Below are 25,364 nucleotides of genomic sequence, written 5' to 3'. Positions count from 1 at the left end.
TTCTAAGTTACCGCGAATACATTACACACATTATACAATACATATATTCGCAAATGATTCTGATTTCTCTCTCTCTCTCTCTCTTTCCCTCTCTCTTTTTCTTTCTTGTAAATTAAATATATATAAATATTTTTTTAAAGGAGTCTAACAATAAATGTAAACATCGAGATAAAATAAAATAAAAATTATATGTAATAAATAGATAAGAATTTATTTTAAAAGATAATTATGTGTATAATTATGTGTAACTTAAGCAGTTAAAAAAAACAAAAGAATGATATATTTATGTTTGAAATATATATTACAATAATTGCATTCTGTCTTATTGTCTTTAAAAAAATAAGTTTTTATTTGATTTGATGCAATTTAATCATGTAATTAAAAAAGAAACAGAGGCATAATTGCAATTTAAGTTGTTTCTCAAATTAACTGCCAAATTAGCTATTACGTGATAACGGACGAGCAAGCTAACTAAAGTAATCTAAGAATGTATGCAAGCGATATAATGATTGCATGTATGATAAACTTGCGACTAGAGAAATACCTACATTCAATTTAGAAGAATATTTAAGAATTTTTTGTGACGCAGAAAAAATGCGTGGATAGCAAATACGTGCCTTAGATTGTATTTACATAAAATGATATGCCATACATATGAATTTATAATTAATACACAATATAATGATTAAAGATTGCAGTTTTTTACTTATTTCCAATAAATTAAAAAAAATTGCATAACACAATAATTAGCAACTATTAAATTATAAACGCTTTTATTATCTGTTTTGTTTATATTTCATTTTTTTTCTGCAACTGATAAATTGATAGTGAATGTATTATATTTCATCGTGCATTATTTTGCACGCGAAAAAACCTAAATAATAATTTCGCCGATTTTCGCACACGCTGTATGTTCGGCGAAAAGCGAACGGGGCCAATGTGCCACATCAGCATCCCAGACTCACCTGCGCAGGAATGTAGGAATTCTTGGTTACCTCTGACGCACATGGTTTTACCACTATCTTACGTGCACACCTGTATGTATACATATATGCGCTCACGACGCTTTACAAGAAACACGATCAATTCTGTTTATGAGACTATTACAAACAGTCCTTGCAATTCTATACGATAAAATGATTTTCGCAATGAATTTTATTCGTTGCGCAAGTCGCATAAATATTTTTTTCAATATTTACATGAATAAACAACACCATTAAAAAAATATTATGACTGAATTATTTTGTATGAGCGTTTATGCTGATAATTATTTTAATTGTTATTTGATTGTAAAAAAATATCGCAAAAAAATATTTCTTATATAGCAATTTTAATCCATATAATTATCATGTTTACATAATATGTTATTGTATTCTAATCGATAAGCAAAAAATTTTGCTAATAAACAACTATTATACAAGTGATTTCTTTCCTTCTTCAAACGATCACGCAGTTATGTCGCAATTGCAATATTTTTCATCAGTGCGATTGAATTGTAGCAATAATTAGGTATACTATGTCCAGAATTATGTTTCAATCTAACGTTGCATATTATCTATTTAATTAGCTGTTTTTTTATTAATTTATAAAAATAATTTTAATCTTAAAATTTATAATGCTTATACTAATTATAAAATGTTGCGGCAAGCGCATAATACACAAAGGAATTGTCACGTTGCGTGGCACACAGGAGATAAAACTTGATTATGAAAACTAGAGGAGAAAACAAAACGGAGAAATCCATGGAAAAAGAATGCGGAAACTTTCTGCCAAACTTTCAAAGGTGTTGAACATGCTGTTAAAGCTATACACAATTTCCTTGTTTCTTTACTACAAAATGATACATATATGATACATTGCTACAAGACCGACATAAATATCAAAGAAATATTTAAAAAATATAATTGCATTTGCATAAATATATAGTATAATATATATAATAAATATATTTATTGAATATATATTAAATATCCAATAAATATACATATTTAAATATTTAATATAATTAATATAATTAATAATATAATTAAAGATTATGTGCTTTAAATAACATATATATATATATATATATACAATTAATTTATGCAAGCAATTAAATAATACGCGTTTTAACATCAAATTACATTAATATATACATACAAAACTAATAAAAGCCAAAGATTTCAAACTTTGTAAATCTATATAAACAGCAACGAGAAATTTCATTGATATTTTTTCAATGTAGGAAATTATTAATTGATACTAACGAAAATATGCGTACAGGTGCTGACCAGATTAGAGTACCCAGTTTTTAAATAGATAAAGTTCAATTTATCTTATCTAAGAACGTGAAGAAATTGACTTTTTTTTTTAATAGTAAAGTGCTACTTGAACGCTAGAAACACATATAGATATGTGTTTATGTATGTGCATGTATTAAATAAACAATAAAACAAAAAATGTCATTCAATCCTTATCAATAATAACAACGTAAAATTTTTACAAACATTTTAAGATATGTAAATATTTTGCAAAAAACACACTCGATCATGAACAATCGTTACTAATACAGAAAGAATTAATTGAAGAAAAATAAGAGAAGTTACGAAACAAATTACATTCATAAATATAATTAGAAATTTATTTTAATATATTCACTTGATATCATTATGGTATAAGCTTACTTTGCGATTGTAATAATACTATTTCATTAAAATCTTACAACACATATTCCAAAGAAAAATAATGGGGAGAATCTTACTATTAATTATTAATTCCTAATCATTATCATCATATTTAAATTACACTTATTAATACTTTTTTCTTAAAACTTTGTAAACTAAATTTAAAAATAACAATGTAATTTATAAATCTCAATAAAAATAAATCTGTTGTAAAAAAGCGGAGCAATACAAAAATCCGCTGATTCGCGCGCTACGGCACTGACTGATGTGAGTCCCGTCGAGGATCGCCGAGTATTCCCGAGCGGATCCGACGATCTTCGGAGTCGACTACGCGTGTCCGCTTGCGCGAATGCGCAGTGAAGTTGCTCCGAAAATCCGGCGCGAGCGTGGTGCGTGATTTGTCGCCGCTGGCGCGCGCGCCTCTCGATCCATCAACGTCGATCGATGATCATTAGCGGCGTCGCGTCAGTGCATTTCGCGCCGCGTGATCGTGCGTTTCGTCGCACTCGTCGTACTCGTCATCACGACGTACACGTGCGATGCGACAAGAGTGCGCGAGATACGAATACGCGAACGATTGTGCCTTCGAGACGATCTCGCCAAAGTGTCAACGGGATCTCAAGCGGAAGACCACGCGGAACGAGTCGATCTTTTTCGCAAAGTTAAAAGTTTCGCGCGACGTGACGTGACTGACGAGTTGAAATACGGCACGGCGATAATCTGTCTCTGCCATCAATAACAGTTTCGTGCGAAAAGCGGTATGTTTTGTCGACGAGCTCGTCTTCGCGACTGCAATATTAATGCTTCATGACTTTGAAACGGGATCGAATATGATATTTCACATCATTGGTTGCACGAGAAAACGTAAAAACTCTTGATATATATTTTAAAGATATCTTATATATATATATATATATATATATATATATATATATATATATAGTTTAATTTTGAAAATTAAGTAAAAATGATTGATAAATATGAATTTATATATATTAATAATTTCTGACAACATTTTCATATATTTAAAAATTATCTATTAATCGTGATTGTTAATATCTTATATATATTTATTTACATCGATATACATATGATCAACAATTATTATATTGTTAAATCGTGCATTAAAAAATTTAAATATCATAAAATTTAAAAAAAAAGGAACTATTATTATTTTTCTTTACTGGAATTTTATTGCATTATCACAATTACGCAATGATTTTAATGAACTTACTTAATTGATGAAAACAGAAATCGATTTTATCATTGAATATACAAGCTAGAGCCATAAAATAAATTTAACAAAAGTAAACTATAGTGATAATAAAGTATGTTCAATCGATTGAAAATAATTTATTTAATTGATTCGCAGAGAAATTAAATAAAAAAAAGCAGAAATTTATTTATTATAGAAGATTTTACATTTGTAAAATCGATAAAATTAACAGTTTTTTATCTCTTATCAAGTGATTATAATAAAAAACTAATAATAATTTTCAATATAAAAATAGAGTTTGATTACATCTCAGAAAAACAAAGACGAATAGTGTAATTTTTGTTGTCTTCTTGTTTTTTCTTTTTTTTATAATACAGTATAAAGTCTCAATGGAAGTTGCGATAGACTTATCTGTCCATTGTTTCTCCGATTGATTCATAACTTTGTATCTCATAAAAGCAAATAATTATTTAATTAATTATATAAAACTGTAAATTATATATATTCATAATAAATATAATGTGCGTGTACATATTCATCGTATATAATTAAATAATAATCCATGTAATTATATAATAAACAACTGCTATAATTGTCAATGACAGCATCGCATCGTGATCAACGATCACGCAGTATTCGTGATAAGGGCACACATTAAAACCTCTTATCAGCATTTTCGCGGAAAAACGTTTGAAACTGCGGTTCTTTATATCCTCTTCTGCTTATGATTGGCGCGACAATGAATTATTTTTTATTGTTGGACCAAATTATGCTGCGATCTGAACATATACATTCAGTAATACACATTGTAACTTGATACTTATTATGAATATAGTAATATAAAGCCTATATTCGATTTACGTTCTACATCTAATCGATCAATAACATATAATATATAAAATAGAAAAAAAATATTGTAGGAGATATACAATTTTTAATAATACATATCTAATACAAAACAATTCCCTTATTAAATTTTTTTTATTAAAATTTTGGATATGAAAAAAAACGTGTGTATAAAAAAATATAACAATAAGGATATTATGTAGAATATCATATAGAATAAAACATGAAAAATAATATAATGTAATTGTGAATTATTATTCAATTTTTCATCAAAATTACAGAAATTTTAAACACGAAAACAATAAACAAGAATATAAAATAGTAATATGTGAAATCGCACGGGGCTTGAATGAATCATAAATGATCGAACGATAAAAAAAGAGCCCTACGAGATGAGTCCTTCGCCTACGGCAAATCGGAGTTTCCTGCATGGGAACGGCAAGACTGCCCTGATCTCCGACAAAGTCGTTTACGCCACACTTGACAGCTTAGCTCTGAAGCGAACGAGATTGCCTCTTCAATTGCTTCCCGTGGACAGCGATAATATTGCAGACAACACGGAAAAATCAGACAAAGAAAAGCGATTCGTCAATGGAAAGACTTTGCCCAACAAACGACCAACTTATAAGGTACGTCGATATAGGCATCATACGTTCACCTTTGTTCTGATCATTTCAGTGAACATAAATTTTATTCACAAAAAAGTTCGATTATCTGATCTCTATTTTAAAAACTTACATAATAATTTAATGCCAATTTACAATAATTAATTATAATATTTACAATATTTAATACAAATATTCTAGAAAATTTGATGCAAATATTTATTTTTTGTTTTAAAAAGTAATTTTAGAATGTTTAAAACTTTTTCTTCTTTAAATCTCTACAATTTTATAAAAATTGTTAATAATTGTTAAAGAGATAAAAAAATTAATAGTTTTTATTATTGTTGATTTATATTGTATAATAGAATCATTCTCGAGAATGATTCTATTATACAAAAAAAGAATGAGTTTGCTAAAATCATCTCAAAGATAGACTCCAGTTATTCTCGTAAATAATCCGGATGTACATTTAAAAACAAGAGTTTACGTGACTGCCTGCGTAAGACGAGTAAGATGTTGTCTCTTATGTGCGTAAGTCGAGATACGCACATGCGGATACGCGAGCAAAAGGATGCTAAAGTTGGAGGAGTGGCTCGTTAGTATCTTATGATGCTAGGCCACATTGGAGATAAGAATCGTGAAGACGGAACATCACTTGATGTTTACCATATGTATTATCATGATACCGTTATGTCAAGAAGCACAGATTGCCGAAAACTTAACAAAACTTTTCTGAAGCGACATCGAGCGCCTTTTATTGCACGATATTGTTTTATTGCTGGTCAATTACGATTTCCTCGTATCACTGACATTCCATCGGATGAGGAATGCGAGTGATGGAGGAAAAAAGCAACCGATTTATAGCCGATACATGTGTCGATTTCCATAAAATCGCAAAATTCTACCTTAGTCACGATCAGTAATCGTGTCTCATAAAAATATTTCATTGTTTTGTTTTTATTATTTTTCAAAAATTCTTTAGAATTAATTCTATGTCTGTAAATCTTTGAATTATGTTTCTCAATTCCATTTTTCTATGTATGTTTCTAAAAGAAAAAATTTTACAGACTTTTATCAAGGTATCAATCTATAAAAATCTACATTATTTATGTTTCTTTGTTACAGAATACAGTGGTTTTTAATGTATTAATTAGTGAAAAAAAAATTTGCATCTTAAGAATGAATTTTCATCCTTTTATGATTTCTAAATCTCTGATTAGACAAATGATATTCCCATGTAACACAAACCATCACAGTTGCAATGTAATTGGCCATTGTAAGAAGAGTCAGTCAGAAAGTTATTTTTTTTTTTTTTAGAAAAGCATTGTATTATATTTAAAAAACACATATATAGTAGCATTAATGAAAGAATAAAAAAAAAACGAAACGAAAAAGAATAGATTGTTGCAAGAATTTTTCTTTACTCGTAAAAAACTTTCTCTCTTATAACATCTGCAGCAGCCGATTCAATTAGTCATTTAATTACGCCCGTCTCGTCGTTAGGTGAAATCCGGAGCGAGTCATCAGTGGAAAAGTTACTCCAAGTGCCAGGCCTTCTCTTTAACCAAGTCGGAGAACCAGTCGACTTGTGCCACCAGGATATCAGATTCCGGTACCAAAAGCAATATTGAGAATATCCCAAAAGAGGAAATTCAGACCCAAACGGAAGCCATTGAAGCGACTATGGAAAGTTTATCCTTTACAAGTCCATTTATAAAAGAAGAATCTTGCACTCAAGATTTGCAGAGTGATAATAACGATGATTTAAAATATCCGCAGATAGAACCAAAAAATCCTTGTATGTATATCAAGATTACTGAAAATCAACGCGAGAAAAAAAAATACTGTATCAAAAGAAAAGACTCTAATTCATCCAGCGATTACGAAAAAATGGATATAATAGATTATAAAACATCTACATTTGATGGGACACCTAAAATTGATCCTGCAATACCAAATGAAACAATTCTTGAGCCCCTAACGCATATTTACAAAATCGAGAAAAATATTCCAATCACTTCTAAGATAGCCGGAAAGTCGCAGTCCGTAAATGATCTGGCTATCAGAGAGTCCACGTACGAAAATCCTTCGGAATATTTGCAGAACATGGAATCAAGTACGAGCGATGAGGATGATAACGCGTTCTCGAGATATAAGAAAAAGAAGAGACGATTTACCAGAAACGTATTCCACTATGTACCGCGGCACTTGGTAAAGCAGCCAAAGAAAAAGAAGAAGTCGAAAAAGAAGTACGCTCTGGGCAGCTCGCTGAGTTCGTTGCAAATGACGTCCTTCTCAAAGACTCAGGGCACCTGCACCGGGATCAGAAACTTATCGAGGGAGGAACTGAAGGGCGTGATCATCTCGTCGCCTACAAACTTTGTCCATGTGGCATCCGCCACGAATCCCAGTCTGGTTCGCGACACCAACGTCGGGTTCGGCTTGGAGCAGGTTGTGATTACTCATCAGCAGATATGTGCATCTTTGCCTCTACTCGTTGGAAAGGACGAGCGACGCAAGTCTGAGAACGAGAACGCTGAACGGCCCAAGGTTACCGCAGGAATGTCTCCCGATGTGATTTCCAAGCAATCCAAAGAAAACCAATCAGCTTTCGAAAGTGTCACAGGTATGAGACATAATCGGATTTCTTTGTCGAATTTAATAATAGTGAAAGAATTTATGCAAATGTAGTCTTGCACAAATACAATCTGATTTGCACGATTTGCATATCTTTCAAACTGTATATGCCGAATTGAGTAATTGAAAGCATTGAATAAATGAGAAACATAATATTTTTTAATAATAAAATTAATAGTTACTTTACAAATTTTAAAATTATTAAAACATTGTACAATAATTAAAAATAGTAATCATTAATGTCATTTTATAATTTCTTGCATTATCATAGTTTTTATCATAGTTTTTATATTATATACATATTTCTATAGTTATTATATATTTTATACAAACAAGTTATTGCGATAAAATATGTCATTTTGTGATACAGAACAAGAAGTTTTCTCATAATTGAGTCATAATTTCTTTAAAAAGAATTTAAAAAGAATAACTATTTTAGCAGAGCTTCTTTTATTAAGCTTGAATAATTAGGTTTTATTAGGCTCGATTAAATAACGTTATGTTTTTTTCTCTTAGAAACATAAAATATAGAAAATGATAAAATTAATAAATAGTATGATCTTTTCATAATACATGAATGGTACGAGCAGGCACTATCTTTCTATCCACACAAAGTATATCCGGAGGCATCCAGTGATATCTTTCTGTTTGAAATAAGGTCCTGACGATGGATTCCCTTGCAGATAAGAGCGATCGAATCAACTACGCCGAGATAAAGAGCAACTTCTCGAGAGACTTGCAGGCGGCGAAAGTTTTGGAGTCTGGCCAGGTGGTGAAAATCGCGATTGAAAATCAGGCCGATTCGCTAGAAGGCGAAATGTACGAACCCGTCTGTGAGACTTCTCCTCGGGCACCGCCGCGGGCCAACTGCAGCTTTCTGTGGAGCAATCATCGTGCCAAGACTTTTCCGGATAAGCGCGACGTATCCGCTACGTGCCATGCCTTGAAGGAAAACGACGAGGGCGTTGATAGCGAGGAATACGATGATGTCGGACCGTCTAACTTCGCCGCTCAAGCGGTACGAATTAACCGTATGCACAACGATTCCGTTATCATAAACCTGAAATGGAATCTACGCGCTAATGTAATCGGTGCAAATAGCGAAGCGATATGTATAAGCGAGTATACTATATAATAGCTATATGATAGTTTCAGTTTGGGAAAGTCCGATTACATTGAAAATTATATCGAAAAAGAATAATGAGAATTTGTTTTTCATTAGATGCAGAGTAAGTAACGGAAATTATTTTTATTAAAATTAAAATTGAATGCGTATATAAATAAATCTAGAAGTTGGTTAAAAAGAAATTTTATCGAGAAAGAAAACACACATGATATTTAAATATTCTCGATTTAATTCTCGCTCGAGTTCATTTTTAAGTGAAAGAAATTGTGAAAATTGATGCGCGAATTGAACCGCGTGCATCTGCAATTGCTAAATGCTATTTCGTGCATTAAATTGGCAACCGTCAGCAAAAGTGAAACGGAATGTTGAATAATCGATTCGCGCGCTGCGTGCTAGCAAATTAGAGACGGAAATGCGGCATCACGAATGATGCGTAATTTGATTCGTTTTTCCTCAAATTTCGTTGTCAAGACTATCCTTGCGCCTTGTATTATATTGCAACAAAAATTAACGACGATATTGATTTGTCGGCAGGTGCGACAATCATTTGCTTCTTCAAATTAAAAGAATGTAAAGCAATAAATCTCTTATCAGGAGTCCGATTATGACGACGTGGGTCCCCCAATGGCTCGCTCCGAGATAGAAGAAATTAACACCGCTGATGCCAAAGACTGCGACGAGATTTATGACGACGTGGTGCCGCTTAGCTTTAAACAGAACGGTACAACAGTCATCGACGAGAGCAATTATCTGATTCCGGAGGTTGATGAAGAAGGAGTATCGAGCAGGAAGCCGCTCATGGAATTGCGAGCGACGTACAAGGATCGCGCGGCAAATGCGTCGCAATGTTTCGCTTCGACAACCGAGGACGATCAGTATTTCACGTCGATAAACAATGAATATTCCAGCGTAGACTGCGAGAGTCATCTGAGCGAGGAGGAGCGGGACGAGCTGGGTGTGTATGACGACGTCGGCCTGCCGCCAAGCGAGGAACGTGTCAATAGCCTTTACGCTGGCTCCGCACCCGGCTCTGTCTTAGGATTGACCTCGATGAACGGCAAGGAATCCGAGTGGGAGGACCTGGAAGAAGTCTCGAGCGCCTCGCAGTGCCCTTGTCAGACCAATGATCCATGGTAAGCATGGAAATGGGAAGAATAATAATAGGGGAACTTGAGACGTTTGCGAATTTTAAAAATGGAAACAAAGACATATTTAGATATTTTAACCTTTTTCAATCAAGGATAAAAAAGAGATATTTTAATGAAATAACAAGAAAGGGTAAACTAAATATTATAATTGCATTATTCGATTTAAGAATTCGCTGTTTTAAGAAAACAAGTGCAAAGTGTGATATATTAATACTTTTACATTGTAATAAGAAAAATAGGGCATGTTTTGAAAAATTTTATTTAAGTAATACGCAAGTATTGTTGATGTGAGCTGGAATTCGCTCGCGCGCGCGTGAAGGAGATAAGACTTGTTTCAAAACTACATATTTTTTTTCCACGGCTTCATTATAGCGATAACGGAGTAGAATCGAAAACAGTGCGGCTATTGCCTTCCCTTCGGGCGAAGAACGATTAATCATTATTAGATCAGTGAGGTTAATATATACATATGATGAACGCAAGTGTTTCAAAAACATATATGGACGGGGACCAACATCGCTGAGATATATATATATATGTATAGTGTATATAGCGTGGCAAGAATAAAAGCAACGTCAGCGTATTAATATCGTGATCGTTATCACTGCATTCCGCCTGAGGATGAACAAATCGTTAACTCACGCTGAATACAATGCTCTCATATCTTAGATAATTATAGCGCTGACGCGAAAATGAGGCAAATTGAAAATGTTTGATAGATAAAAAAAATTTTATGTAATTACAAATCTCTCTCTCTTTTTCTCTCCCCCTCTCTTTTTTTCTTTCTATAAATTGGAAAATGTGAAATTCTAGCGAAAAGGGGACCGATGGGCAAAGCGCATGGAGCAAGAAGAAATTTGCTCAGCGATGGTCGCGGAATGCCAGGAGACAACGGTCCAGGAGATCTCGCAGAAGTATCAAGGCGACTGTGATGACAAGAACGACCCACGACACTGCAGTTGACGGTGAGTACTGGCAAAGAGGAAATTTTACTATTAGGTAACGCTCGCCACATGTTGCGTGTGTGCAGGTAATATAACGTCTTGCTAAGAATATACTACCTCTCCTTGAAGAATTCCCGCTATAATCGCCGGCATTTCACAAATATCGCGTGTACGTTCGTACATATGTGTGTGACTCGATGTAAGATTTTCGTGTGAGACTGGTTCTACCGAATTCACGCACAATGTGCATTAATTTTATTACGCAGCGCACACGCGCGCGTGCATAAATGAAAGCTTGCAAAAATTTGAGTGACCAAAACCTCGATATATGACGATAATTTTATTTTATTTTTTTTTTTTTATAAAAATACTATAGTTAATAATTTTTACATTTTAATAATATATCAAACGTTGTGTCATACTTTTTGAAATTTTAATTGTACTATATGTATATGATTCCTTGCGATCATTACATATTTATAACATTTTTCCTGGAAACATACTGTCTGCTGGCAGTCTGCTGATAGATAACAAAAATAATCGTGCTACTGCGAGATAAAATGTTAGAAATATCTTTAGTGATATAAAATCGTCAACGTCGATATTTATAAGCAGATTACGCACAGATTCGTCACAAAACTATCCGATGACTTTCCATCCTTGAGTAGCTACGTTCTCTAACTGTTTCGACAATTCGTACTTTCGACATCGCTCGATGATGTAGTCTGCGTGAGCATGTCGCACGTGACAAGATTTGCACAAGCATTTTGCCATTCGCCCGTAACACGTATTTCTCAAGAAGAATAAAATATCATATCCGTAAACATTCGAATAAAAGATAGATCGATTTATCAAGATAATCGTGTTAAAGTAGCAAATACTAGTATATACGACAATAGATATTCATGGATTGCTTACCGTGAAACTATTAATATCTCAAGATCTTATTATTGAATTCTCAATTATCGGAATCCTATTAATAAAAATGTATGAGAAGTCTATTAAGATATATTAATCCTATAGATTTGAAAGATGAAATAACGCTTTAAATCAATTCCAAATTCAAGATTATTTATTGTGTGTTTTAAAAATATGATAAATAATATAATGTATCGATATATTGATATGCTCATACATCTATTTGAAAGTAAAGTATCATAACAATCTTCTTTTCAAGATCCTAATATCGCGGATATACAAGCGGGATATTATAGCGAATTGATGATTGTAAATTGAACATGAGAATTTCACTTTCTGGAAACGCTGTGTTCTGACAGATCCATAATTATACTCGAGAAAGTCTCGATGACGATACTGATTTTCCAATATCGCGAGACATTCATCAGAGCGGTTGTCACGTCTTCGGGATTCCCATCGCTTGCGAATTGGCATCGTCCGGGAATTGATATGCCAGAACTTTATCCAAACGACCATTATTCCAATCGGTTATTTTAACGGTGTAGATGCAATATATTTTAAATATTACGGCCACGATTCTAATGTGGTTTTGCTTAAGAAGTAAATAAGTTGAAATAATCCGCAATCATGATTGTTCACAACGTCGTACTCGAAGGACAGTGGGCGGATTTGATAATTGACTTGACGTGTATATAGCACCGCGCGTATCGCCTTTATAATATAATTGAAAGACAAGGCCGCGCTAGGTCGAGGTGCCGCGACAAAGCACCTACTCTCCATTAATTCCGAGTTCCGCTGCACATCGCCACGTGATCGGAATGTCTACGCAACCGCGTGCGCGCATTTTAACAGACGCATGGATGGTCCTCAACGACAATAATTTTCATATTTGCAAGTTGCAATTATCCTACAAAAATTAAAAATATGGGAAAAAATTCTTAAAAATTGCATTTGAATTAAATTCTTAATTGCTACACTTTTTCATATTTTTTCTTATGTCTATTTCAATTATTATTAAAGATGGATATTTTGGAAAGATTAAAATATGAAGAGAATTTTTTGTTATTTTGAAACGTAAGAATTAAATTTTATAGAATGAATACGTTTATTGACAATATCAATTTTTTTTAATTCGCTTATTTTGTATAAAATAATTATTTATGAATACAAATAAAATTATCATCACAGAAATTTTTAAGAAAATAATTTTACCAATCAACTTTTTTAATCAATTATTTAAAAAAGAATAGTATTAGTACCATTTTTTTTTTAAAGAGATTAATTTTATTGTAATTTTTATAAATTATTTAATATATTTTCATTTATCGCTGAAAAGTAATAATATGATATAATTTATATGCGTGCATTAAGTTATTTTAAATAACTAATATTTATATTGAGAATGCATAGAGAAAAAAAATTAAATTTTGTTTTTCCTATCTTAGCTAATTATATTTACATATATCGAAAGAATCAGCATTCTATTGGCGTGTTATGTAACTTATCGGATAAGAGATTCAATTTATATAATTGATTCCTTGAAATGAATAAAAATGCTACGTGAAATGACAACGGCATTCAATTTCGCGACTCGTACGATGCATTGTACTATGCTATCAGTAAGGATGATCACATAATATCTAGGTAAAAGTTACTTGTTCGTCACACACTGTTTTCCTGCGACAGGCGGATCACGTAATGCGCACACACATGCGTGTCTTTTTTAATCGCACATGCAACCACCACATGGTGGGTCCACCATTTGATAGACAAGAATGTCGCAAGACAGTCCATTGTAATGCTAAGATAAGAGCTAAAATACGCGATTATGCTCTATCCGCGAAAAAAAAAACGCAAGATGTGCGGAGCACAATTAAATGAAAAATATGCGCGAATTGGAAAATAACTTCAAATGGTTTAACATAAAAGCGTAATATCGAAACGAATAATGGTGATGAATAAATGCTGCTAAATTTAACAAAGTATACTATAATTCGTGCTTGGCCGTAACAAGAAACTGAAAACGATTTTAATATTGAATGACCCGTTTTATGGAAAAGCGTTTTGCACGGTCATTCGCCTCGAATATGTATCAATTTGATCGATTTGAACATAAGCTCGCTGCACGCTTGATGCACACGATAATGAAAATCTTACAACTTATGCCTTTAATACTGCTTTGTCTAGTCATTAACTATAATTTATAATAGAAAGAAAAGATTTTTCATACATTTGTTTCCTAGATGATCGTTCTTATTTTACATTAAATTAGAGATCGATAAAAGTGAAGAAAGTTTTTATAAATATACTCCGTTTTTACAAATTTTGCAAAAAATAAAATTTTGTTATTTTTCACAAGAAAATAATCTATGATGTTTTCTTCATGAAACAGTAGTTGACCCTTTTATTATAAATTTAATTTTACCAGTAATATGTAGCATTTAAAATATGGATATTTTTTATTATTACATCTAATGATTAATAATATTAATATATCTAAATTAATAATATTAAAAAAAGAAAATTTTTTTTTAAATATTTAGATAGCAATAGTTGTATTTATGTATGTTGAATTATAAAAAGATTTCTAACAATAAGAAAAGAGTGCTATATTTCTAAAAAATATTTCGAATTATTTTTTCTTTAATGAAATATTCGATTCAAATATAACAATAGAATTAAAAAGATAATGAGTTCTAGTTACAAGATATCTACGGCACTAAAAGTATATATAAAAAGAATACTCTGAATAATAAATATCAGTAGCATTATATTTGGCTTGAAATTTTTATTTTTGACAATTACAGCTTTCTTATGTCAAGTCTTTCGGTAATTATCAATGCATATCTGTCGATAATATTATGTGACAGACGCTTGATAGACTCTCTAATAAAATATTGAACAATTTATATTAAATATCGTGTGTTACAATAATAAAAAAAAAATAAGATCTTCTAGCAAATTTAGCAGTTAAGTGACATTTCTTTACTTTGAAAAATTTGGAGATTTAAATCATCGACACAGTCTTGCTCCGGTCTTTACGCCTTCATCGTGTGGAAGTCACCTTAAAGAGATCGTGTGAGGATCCTTTAAGAAACCAGCGCGCGAGGTGAAAGCGCCAATTGCGCGCTCTCATTGTCAGTCACGGCCGAGCCGCGGATTGTATCGTATGGTGTATTTCTGTGATCTCTCGCTGCTCTCGGCTAAATTGCTCATCTTTGAGAAAAAGTTTCCCGCGTGTTTTTCTTATTGCGTACGCCGTGATTGTGTCACGACGCCGAGTGGTCGCGGACGCGTCTCGCAACTTTGAGTGCGCATCGACGAGATGTGGCAATGAGAGAGACGCTGAAGACCCGACGACCCAATACCCAAGGTAAGAAAACGAAGAGGGTCTACCCCGTCACGCTTGCTCGCTTGCCCGCGCCGGACGTCAAATTTCAGCGGAATGGATCTAGAGAACAATGGTAGTCTTGGAATCTCCCTTCGCGAAATTCTTCAATCGATTTTGCATCAACGATTCGAATACACGTTCGTAAATTGTTCCATACTGATTTTGCAACATTATTCCCGAATTTGAATAATTATTGTATTGTTAATTTTGTTACAATTATATATGACAGTTTTGCATTCCTTCATCATTGCCGAAGATTCGATATCTTTAATTTTATCTTTGTGCTATTTTCCGATTATGGAGCTTAAATTTCTTTAAAAACTCAAGTTTTTTTTTATTTATACCAAGATCCGCGTATCTTTTAATTTGCCATGTCGATAATTAATGCCGATCTCGAGGAAACGGCTCGAGAGAGTAATCAAAGTTTCTACTTTCTTCGGTAATGAGAATCGACAAGAATCCGGTTAAAATGAGCTTATATACTTTTCACCTTTCGGAAAATCTAACTAGAATTCACATTCGTCGTCATTCGTGATGCAAGAATTTTAATTTACCTACCATCTCCAAACGCGTTTGAATAATACTTTGTACAGCTGCGTTTGATAACGATTGTCGCGCGTGACGATTACATAAAACTGTTCATCGCTGACATCAATGCGTGATGTGACACGCGAAACGAAAGTTGTCGTCGATGGAAATTATGGAAATTCCTACGGCGAAAGAGAGAAGGAGAGAAAGAGAATCCGAAATCGCGTGGAGATTTCGCCATCCATGGCCATATTCGAGACTCACCTCGCTCGTATTTGTCCCTCTCCCTTCTATAACTCGGTCCAGCGCGCGCGTGGGCATGTGTGCATGCTTCTGGATCCCGTACAGCGCCGATCTGACCCTGAATCGGATGATTTCAAGTGGCCGTCAGTCTGGGCGGCGGCTCGGTACTTCTCATCGGTGAGCCGGACGAGATCGCCAGAGAATGGAGATCGGCGAGCCGGAACGACGATCTCCAGCTGCAGCGGACCCAGGGCCTAGTGCAGCTGCGCGTCGTCAATCTCGATCAAGACATAGATGTCCAGGAAGCGTCATGTTACGTCCACGAAGGTCCGCGTATAGTATTTTAGAGTACTCGTGGAGACACGACGAATGTATAGAGAAAAATAAAAAAAAAAAAAGTGGAAAAAAATTATTTATTACAGAATCTTAATTAATATTTGTCAATGTGTCCAAATGACGGGACGCTCTCTGTATAATATTGTTCTCTTTATCCTCGTGAATGTGTTGATTTGATTTTTGATTTGAAATGTATATATAAATTCATACATCGGTGAATAAAATGATACTATAATTTTAAAATATATATGTATGCTGTCAAGATGTCTATTTCCTGGAAAAACATAAAAGACTTCTCAAAAATTTCTTTTGTACCTAGAGAAATCGGAGAGAATTCTTTCATGAAATTTTATTGAAAGAAATTTATTTCAAGGAATTTAAAAGAAAAATTCTCTGATAATGTTTTTATATTATAAGCAATCGGTAATTTTTTTTTACAAGATATGAGTAAAACATTCTGATTGTGAATATCGTTCTTACTCGATTGTATTTCAATATTCAAACAAAATTTCTCATCCAAAACTTAAAAAAAAAAAAATTTCTATAAGTTACAGACATAACTCAATTATCTTCACATAACGGCTCGATAATTTATCCATTTTTCTAATTGGACTTTTTATTTATTAGATAGTGTTTCCGACGACAGCACGTATGAGAGCCTATATTCCTGCCAGCCAGATGATTTCAGCAGCGACTCGGAAACGGAAACGAGTGGTAAACGGCGTCACAATGTATCGAACGATTGCGTTATCACCAACACTGATTTGGAATGCCCTACGAGACCGACTCCGCCGCCGCCAAGAGAGGCCAGTCTAACACAAACCCTGGGTAGGCGAATAAAGATGCTGCGCAGGACCTGGAGTATCACGAAGGGCAGTCTCGGCAGGATAAGACGGCGAACATCCGTAGACGAGTCCGGCTTTGACGATAAGGAATCCGGCAACGAGCATCACAGCAATGATACCGGAAAATATTTCAACTTTCGTTTGAGGCATTTCCGAAAGAGCATCGCTAGCCCATCGACTTTCTATCTCGATGAGAATGATAAAAATGACAACGTTTGCGGTGCTCGTAATAATAACAACAGCACTGTCAAGGAAGCTATTTACACCAACAGCCAATATATGGGAAGCGGCAGCGATGATTCCAAGACTTCGGGCGACATCGGTAAACGCCGTTTTTTTAAGTTACCATTTATCTTTTTTTTTCTATTCTAATTTTTATGGTGAAAAACTCAATAATAACATTAAATTCTGCAAAATAATAAATATACTATAATGAATAAAATAAATAATTGAGTTTTTCTTGAAAGCAAAAATACACGATCATATAAACATTAGTGGGAAAGATTTTGACAATAACGATAAGTATAGAGTGTATATAACGCATTACATTTTTAAAAAGTAACAAATTAGTAGAAATGTACGGTAGCGAATGCTATTGCGAGAGAAAACGAGTTTGAGTGCATCTGCGAGAGTGATTCGATTTTACCAAACAAAGACTAAATTCTCATGGGCTAAATATATATCAAGTTTTTACGGCTCTTTTCAGAATATTCCCATGCGCTGAAGAATGTTATTCATACATCGACTCATAAAAAGCGCACACTTTCACTACTAATGATACTTGCTCTTAATTAACGTACGCGCGCCTGGATTTATAATCGTATGCTCGTCGATGTTTAATTGTCGCTTGTTTTCACGCATGGGAATTAGCCAGTAATGACAAAATATTATATTATTCTTGTTTCAGATCATTACAGTGTACTCGCCGATCAAGAACCTCTCTACCAATTTTACGCGGCCGCAGTGGCTCGTGTTGCTTTCGAGTCGGATTCTGAGGGCTATGAGGAGGTAATATTTTGATATTTTTTATATTTGTTTTTAATACTTGTCACATCCATAATTTTTTTAAATTTCAGCGTCTATCGCGAATTTCTTAAATATAGAATTACTTAAAGTTATATGACAAATATATTACATTTTATTTTCCGACTTAGAAATTTAAAGAATAACGAAAAAATACTGTTATTTAATACAGTATTATATATGTGTATACAATTTTTCATTCGTAGGTGGAAGATACGATATGGAAAACAGAACCAGTTGCAACGAATCTTGCCAGATCAGGACAAAGAATGCTCTGGTGTCATACCCCACAAGTAATACACAGTGGCCTCTTGCGTAAGTTAGAACCATCGTACTTATATTTTTTTCAATATTCTTCATATTAAAATAATATATATATATATATATATATATATATATATATATACATAACATAACAAACTATTCATAAAAAGATTTAATAAAATAGAGAAACTAACAACGGAGGAAAAGAAGATTCAAGAGGCAAAGTTCGAGATCTTGACCTCCGAAGCGTCGTACTTAAATTCCCTTCGAGTTCTAGAAAACGAGTTCCTCAGTAATCATATACTAATAAACGAAATCCTGACGCCGATCGAGAGGCAGAGATTGTTCGGCGGGGTGCCGAGCGTGTTATCGACGTCGCAAAAATTCCTAGCTGAATTGGAAGCTATATGGAGGGAAGATCCGATGCTATCGGGCTTATCGGAGATTTTGCTGAAGCACGCCGAAAAATGTCAGGCCACATACGTGGCTTATTGTTCGAATCAAGTCAGCATAGACACGACACTCAAAGAACTCAAGTAAGATGATTATATAGTTGTTTTTCATATTTATATATTATAGGAAAAATTTGTATAAAATGTTTATGTATAACTTTTATAACCAAGCTATATTTAAAGCTATTTAATAAATATATATTATTTATGATATAATTATTATATTTCTTCGTTTTAGCAGAACTCGAAAAGGCGTAAAGTTCTTGGAAGCTATCAAACGTATAGAAATGCGTCCAGCGTGTCAAAATCTATCTCTGCATTCCTTTCTAATGCTACCAATGCAACGTGTTACGAGGTATGTATCAATCAATTACTTTAATTAAATTAAAAAATTCAAATTATTTTATTAATCTTACTATTTGCTTATATAAGTTTGATGATCCGTTGTTTGCAAAAATTAGTTTAAAATTACTTATAAAGGTTTCTCAATAAATAATTCTGCCTAGATTACCCTTATTAGCTGACGCTATTGTTTCCAAATTATCGATTGGAAATTCAAACAGAGCATCTTGGGAAAAAGTTCTATCAACTTTGAGCAACGTCGTTGCCGAATGCAACGAAGGTGCTCGAACTGCTGCTCAAGAAGCCGAGATGGAAGCTTTAGCGAGGTATAGCATATACTGCTGTTAATTAATTTATATATGCAGTCTTTTATATATTACATAAAATAAATCACATAACACTTAATTGCAGGAAATTAGAATATTCGTCGAAAATTAAACCAATTTTGCTAAGGGGTAAGCAGTTAGTTAGAAGTGGATCGGTCGTACAGTTGTCGATGAAGACTGACACCGAATATAAGCTCACATTCGGGAAGAAGTTTAACAAGACACCACTCTACCTTCTATTACTCACTGATTATCTTCTAGTCACGAAATTAAAATCTAAGTAAGACACTATCATTTAACATAGTTATTAATTTATGAATTAAGATTTCATTCATAAGAATATGTTAGTTATATATTTTTAGAAAAAAAAATCAGAATTTTAAAGAAATTTAAAATCTTGCATTTAAAAAAAAAATTATAAATGATTTACAATTTAAGGAAGAATGTTTTGTGAAAAAAAAATGAGAAAATAAAATGGAGAATTCGAATATAATTAATATAAATATCTTTCCTATATGCAACTTTTTTATTGAATAAATCCCAAGTACAACATTTTTACAAAAAATGCTTTGCAGTGCTCACGACGAATGCTATACCGTCATAGACGCATGCAAAAGGAATCTTCTGGCCCTGGAGTCAGCTTCCGAAGAATCACCATTTGCTGGACGGAACGCTATGATGCTGACTCTTCTGGAGAATCATTCCGGCCGTCATGTGGAATATGTCTTGACATGTGAAAATAATACTGAAAGAGAACGATGGCTGGAGGCTGTTTCGCCACCCAAACGTGGCTTAGTTGGTGAAACGTTATATGAATCCTGGGACTGTCCGCAAGTAGTGGCCAAGTACCCGTATTTACCAAATCAACCAGACGAATTATCGTTGCAGTCAGGTAATATAATTGTATACATGATATATGTGTTTATCCAATATCTTTTTTTAAATAATTAAAATATACAATAAAAATATTATCAATATAGAGAGAATAGCTTATTTAGAAAAATTTAACAATATTTTTTCTTTGTGGGAGCATTTATTTCATTATCCTTTCTTTTATTTTTTGATTTTTATATTAAAAATCTAAATTAAATATTTGTAAAATTGCTCGCATATAATTGTAAAAACAAAAAATCGATTATTGTTTATTATTGTTTTTAGTAAAATTTGACTCTTTAAAATCTCGTTTTTAATGCTCAATATTTTAATGATTATATGTCTATTAAAATGTTTTATATATAATATATAAAATCGTGATTCTAAATTGAAGTAATAATGTTCTATTAGGGGACGTGATAAATGTATTGAGAAAAATGGCAGATGGTTGGTATCATGGTGAAAAATTGTTGGATGGTGAACAAGGATGGTTCCCGGCGAACTATACGAAAGAGGTGGCATCCGAACACGTACGTGCGCGGAATCTGAAGCAACGACACCGTCTCTTGGCACTCAGCAGCAGCGTGATACAACAAAGAAGAGCGAGACAGAATCAGGGAATTCATTGATGAAATTAAAATACGCGGAAGCGCGAGTCGTTTAGAGATATTGTGATATCGTTTATAAATTATTGAATGTTTATATATATGTAATTTTCACGTTATAACAGTATTTTATAATCAATAATTGTGTGCCAATGTAATGTTATTCATCGCCAAAGTATGAGAAATAATTTTTTAAAATCTTTTACCATAATATATTGAAATTATAAAAAGTTGAAAAAAATGATGATATTTTACATATATGTTGTATATAAAGAAAAGGAAAAGAAAAAGGAGAGAATATTGTAACAAAAGTATATGCGTCTGTTTATTATTTTTTATACAAATACAATATAAATATATAAATCTTATATATTCTTTAAATGTCTTCATGATCATACATAAGAATATCTGAAATTAAAAACGAACAATGAGTCAAAGTCAATCAAAGATGCATGTAGAATGTTTTGCATAAATGCAAAATGTGTTACAATCTTATATGATATAAGCAACACTTTGGCTTATAAATACATTATTATATAAAAAAAGATAGAAAATATATATCGACATAGAATATTTGTTATAAAAATTATCAAAAATAGCATGTGCTTAAGATTACTGAAAGTATTATGCGGTAAATTTGATAGAAAAATGCATATAAATGCAAAATCTCATTGGTGTTAATATTTTGTTACGTTTTTGTTAATTGAAAATTTATGTTTTTATTTGTTACAGACTAATATTCGTCCGAATATATATCTCCATCTTACAAAAGATTTTTTGACCACTCATTAATAAATTTCTGTATGTAACGAATTTTTTGTATCTTAGTCAGATAATTTTAACTCTCTTCTTATCTCAGATAATTTCCAAGAGTAATTTCATATAAATATATATAACAGCATCACATGACATATAATTTTATCAAATAATAAAACATGTATTGCACTCACTAAACTAGAAAGATTTATATGCATAATTATGCTGTTATTTATAGATTTTTGTATGACATGTGAGCTTAATCAATTACAATAATCTTATCACAATATATATTGGACAATGCTCTTATTGAGCCGACACCTAGAAGTTATTCATTAATGTTAAATGCGTGTCTTAGAATAGCCAGATGGTTTTTCGTCAAATAACTTCCTAACAAAATACACTTGTATCATAGTCGTTACTGTGATAAAAATCACTTGCGCTATCGACCACATCTGGACATAAGAGTTATTGTCCAACAACAGATTCAAGTCTCTCGTCTCTCTGCTTCTGCTCCAATGTTGAGTTTGCAGCATTTCATTAATATTCTTCTCCACATGCACAATTGCATTCTGAAAAAAAAAAAAGAATACATATATAATAATAATTACATATAAAATATGTAAATTACATTTATATATTATTTATAATTACAGATTAGTTTTCACAGAAAAAAAAATTATAATATATGTACCGTGAAATTCTCAACAGAAAGATTCAGTTCTTCTAATTCCTGTGTATACTGTTGCCATTGATCATATCTATATTAACAATAGTAAATAATAAAAATAAATAAAATGACTATATTATTTTATATGTATACTATGTTATTTTATATGTATAATATAGTTTTGCTAAATTATCTTACAGATAATTATTTTTCTTTTCTTCTCTTACCTAATCACTGTGATATACAAATTCACTAGTTTTGCAGCAAATCTTGAAAACTGATTATCAATGCATACACTATAGTAACCACCGTTTATTGATTGATCTTGGTAATCACCATTGGGACGCCATTGATAAGGATAAACTATGTTTCCTTCTGGATTTCTCACTGCAAAACCAGCTTTCCCATCTCCACCGCGCAAGACCTACAATCAAGACAAACTACTTGAATCAGTACAGATGATATGTAATAAAATTAACTCTCTTAATTACTTATTGTTAATTATTTTCTTGTAACATTTTCTATCAATTTTTATAAGATATTCTCACAATTAGTCACGAAAAACGGATATAGCCAGTAGAAAATTATCAATTTCCAGACATTATAATAAAACTAATACGTCTTGAAAACAAGCGAACAGATGTCAAGCTACTGGATCAACGTTTTCAAAGACAGATGGCTAAATAGAAGTTCGCGAGACGTGTACAAACTGTCAAAGCTGGAACACGTGTCGCCGAATGCCGAATTCACATAGCGCTTTCGCGAGACGTGAAACATCTCGTGACCCATCGCACCATATGGTCGATTAAGTAAGTCACACTGTTACTCTCGATCTTATTTTTTTAGCTAGACAATTTTCGATGATGAATATCTATCTGGTCAGTCAGTATATACCTGAAAACTAACGTAAAAAGTCGCACCCGGGTTCACATATTGAGAAAAACAATCCTCCTTGCCGGCATCAATGTGCACTTTGTAATCCATCGCGACCGCAGGCAGATTCTCATAAGAAAAACTGTCGATTTCGAAAGGCGTAATCAGGAGCACGAACACGCCGAGTAGTATGAGCTGCATGTGGTGAGACATTGCTTAGACACGATTAGCATTACAATGAATGACGTTCACCAACGCGCATAATATTGCGAACAAGACTGCTGCTGACCTACTGAATAAATTGACAGATTGACAGCTTGTTCTAGCTCTACGCTCTACGTGTTACTTTATACCCCTATCGGCATTCAGCTGAACTTACTCAATGCTTAGTGTCTCAGCTGATTGTAATCTTTAAATTTTAAATAGATATTTTCTTTTTAGTTACACACCTCCTATTTTACATTTTTCTTTTTTTTTTATCTTTAACGCTTGCGATAATAAATCTATTTTATTTTAAATGTGTAACAGTAAAACTTTCTTGAAAGAGCAAAAGGAAAACAGATTTGAATATATTTTTTTCCTATCTGCATTATTTACACTTCAAATTTTTCTTCAATTTTTCTGTTGTTTTTTTTCTTTCTATTTACTTTTCTCACATTAAAAATTGTACTTTTTGTTTACTCTTATTTTGTGTTATTGTAATTAAATATTTTTTAAATATGGAAAATATAATTTTATTCATCAAAAAGTACGAGAAATAATTTTCTAAATTTCTTGTCATAACATATTGAAACTATAAAAAATTGAAAAAAATGGTGGTATTTTACATATATATCATATATAAAGATGTAAAAAAAAAAGAAAGAAAATATTGTAACAAGAATATATATCTGTTTATTACTTTTTACATATACAATATAAATCATACAATAAAAATATATAAATCTTATGTATTCCTGAAATGTTTTTAATATGATTATACATGAGAATATTTGAAATTAAAAACAATGAGTAAAAATCAATTAAAAATGGATATGTATGGATATTATTAGTTATAATAAATGCAAAATGTATAACAACCTTAGAAATAGTGTTACAAAAATTATTAAAAATAGCATGTGTTTAAGATTAATAAAAGTATTATATAATAAGTTTGATAGAAAAGTATATATAAATCTCATTGGTGTTAATACTCCGTTTTTGCTAATTGAAAGGTCATGTTTTCATTTGATAGAGGCTAAATATTAAGATTCAAATATGTATCTCCATATAAAAAATTTCTTAAATATGTCTATTCATTAATAAATTTACATAACGAATTTTTTTTATTTCTATCATTTTTGCATATAATTGTATCAAAATGACATATAATTATATCAAACAATAAAACATGCTTTGTATTCACTAAACTGAACAGACTTATATACATATAGTTATGCTATAATTTATAGATTTTCATATAACATATAAGCTTAATCAATTGATAGACAATACTCTTCTTACAATAGGTAGTGAACAATGCTCTTATCGAACGATGATGAACGATTATTCATTAAATGCGTGTCTTAAAATATTCAATTTTATCAAATAACTTCTTAATGAAATACACATGCATCATAGTCATCACTGTGATGCTGAACGCTTGCAGGATTGACCACAATGATATATAAGAGTTATTGACCAATAACAGATTCAAGTTTCTCTCCTTTCTGCTACTGCTCCAATGTAAAATTT

General features: G+C 32.2%; 3 protein-coding genes across 5 annotated transcripts in view; 1 reads left to right on the top strand and 2 right to left on the bottom strand.

Annotated features, from left to right (window-relative positions):
• The first annotated feature begins 3,094 nt into the window (after positions 1 to 3,094).
• Positions 3,095 to 21,484, top strand: LOC126858737 (uncharacterized). Of its 3 annotated transcripts, none has more exons than XM_050609242.1 (15): positions 3,095 to 3,421; positions 5,007 to 5,354; positions 6,834 to 7,956; positions 8,651 to 8,985; positions 9,688 to 10,226; positions 11,055 to 11,206; positions 17,229 to 17,768; positions 18,354 to 18,454; positions 18,676 to 18,784; positions 18,918 to 19,269; positions 19,424 to 19,540; positions 19,692 to 19,853; positions 19,939 to 20,133; positions 20,429 to 20,745; positions 21,138 to 21,484. In XM_050609242.1, exons 2-15 carry the CDS (start codon positions 5,118 to 5,120, stop codon positions 21,353 to 21,355), a joined length of 4,497 nt encoding a protein of 1,498 aa, XP_050465199.1. In that variant the 5' UTR covers positions 3,095 to 3,421; positions 5,007 to 5,117; the 3' UTR covers positions 21,356 to 21,484. The 3 variants fall into 3 exon arrangements, with proteins under 3 accessions (XP_050465199.1, XP_050465198.1, XP_050465200.1); XM_050609241.1 differs by having other exon boundaries at positions 3,095 to 3,527; XM_050609243.1 differs by having other exon boundaries at positions 3,096 to 3,527; positions 19,427 to 19,540.
• A 145-nt stretch (positions 21,485 to 21,629) lies between these two features.
• LOC126858794 (transmembrane emp24 domain-containing protein 5-like) lies at positions 21,630 to 23,983 on the bottom strand. Its single transcript, XM_050609391.1, has 4 exons — positions 23,652 to 23,983; positions 22,985 to 23,181; positions 22,782 to 22,848; positions 21,630 to 22,659 (listed from the first exon to the last, which is right to left on the bottom strand). The coding sequence occupies exons 1-4, from the start codon at positions 23,841 to 23,843 to the stop codon at positions 22,429 to 22,431; spliced, it is 687 nt and encodes a 228-aa protein (XP_050465348.1). The 5' UTR covers positions 23,844 to 23,983; the 3' UTR covers positions 21,630 to 22,428.
• A 628-nt stretch (positions 23,984 to 24,611) lies between these two features.
• The window catches only part of LOC126858796 (transmembrane emp24 domain-containing protein A-like), a 2,072-nt gene continuing 1,319 nt past the window's right edge, over positions 24,612 to 25,364 (bottom strand). The window contains exon 4 of the mRNA XM_050609392.1: positions 24,612 to 25,364. This exon is cut by the window's right edge and continues 43 nt beyond it. Coding sequence (XP_050465349.1) covers positions 25,183 to 25,364 — 182 coding nt within the window. The 3' untranslated portion in view covers positions 24,612 to 25,182.

This window comes from Cataglyphis hispanica, chromosome 2 (assembly GCF_021464435.1).
Source record: "Cataglyphis hispanica isolate Lineage 1 chromosome 2, ULB_Chis1_1.0, whole genome shotgun sequence".
NCBI lineage: Eukaryota > Metazoa > Arthropoda > Insecta > Hymenoptera > Formicidae > Cataglyphis > Cataglyphis hispanica.
The sequence above is the reverse complement of the archived record's forward strand: the minus strand, read 5'-3'. Positions and strand labels throughout refer to the sequence as shown.

Excerpts from the sequence above, each read along its gene's own strand:
- LOC126858737 (XM_050609242.1), top strand. The coding sequence starts at position 5,118 with ATGAGTCCTTCGCCTACGGCAAATCGGAGTTTCCTGCATGGGAACGGC. Across the intron at positions 5,355-6,833 it reads ACAAACGACCAACTTATAAG|GTGAAATCCGGAGCGAGTCA; the intron begins GTACGTCGATAT and ends TCTCGTCGTTAG. Across the intron at positions 17,769-18,353 it reads CAAGACTTCGGGCGACATCG|ATCATTACAGTGTACTCGCC; the intron begins GTAAACGCCGTT and ends TTCTTGTTTCAG.
- LOC126858794 (XM_050609391.1), bottom strand. The coding sequence starts at position 23,843 with ATGTCTCACCACATGCAGCTCATACTACTCGGCGTGTTCGTGCTCCTG. Across the intron at positions 23,182-23,651 it reads CTTTTTACGTTAGTTTTCAG|GTCTTGCGCGGTGGAGATGG; the intron begins GTATATACTGAC and ends TCTTGATTGTAG. Across the intron at positions 22,849-22,984 it reads TTGTATATCACAGTGATTAG|ATATGATCAATGGCAACAGT; the intron begins GTAAGAGAAGAA and ends TTGTTAATATAG.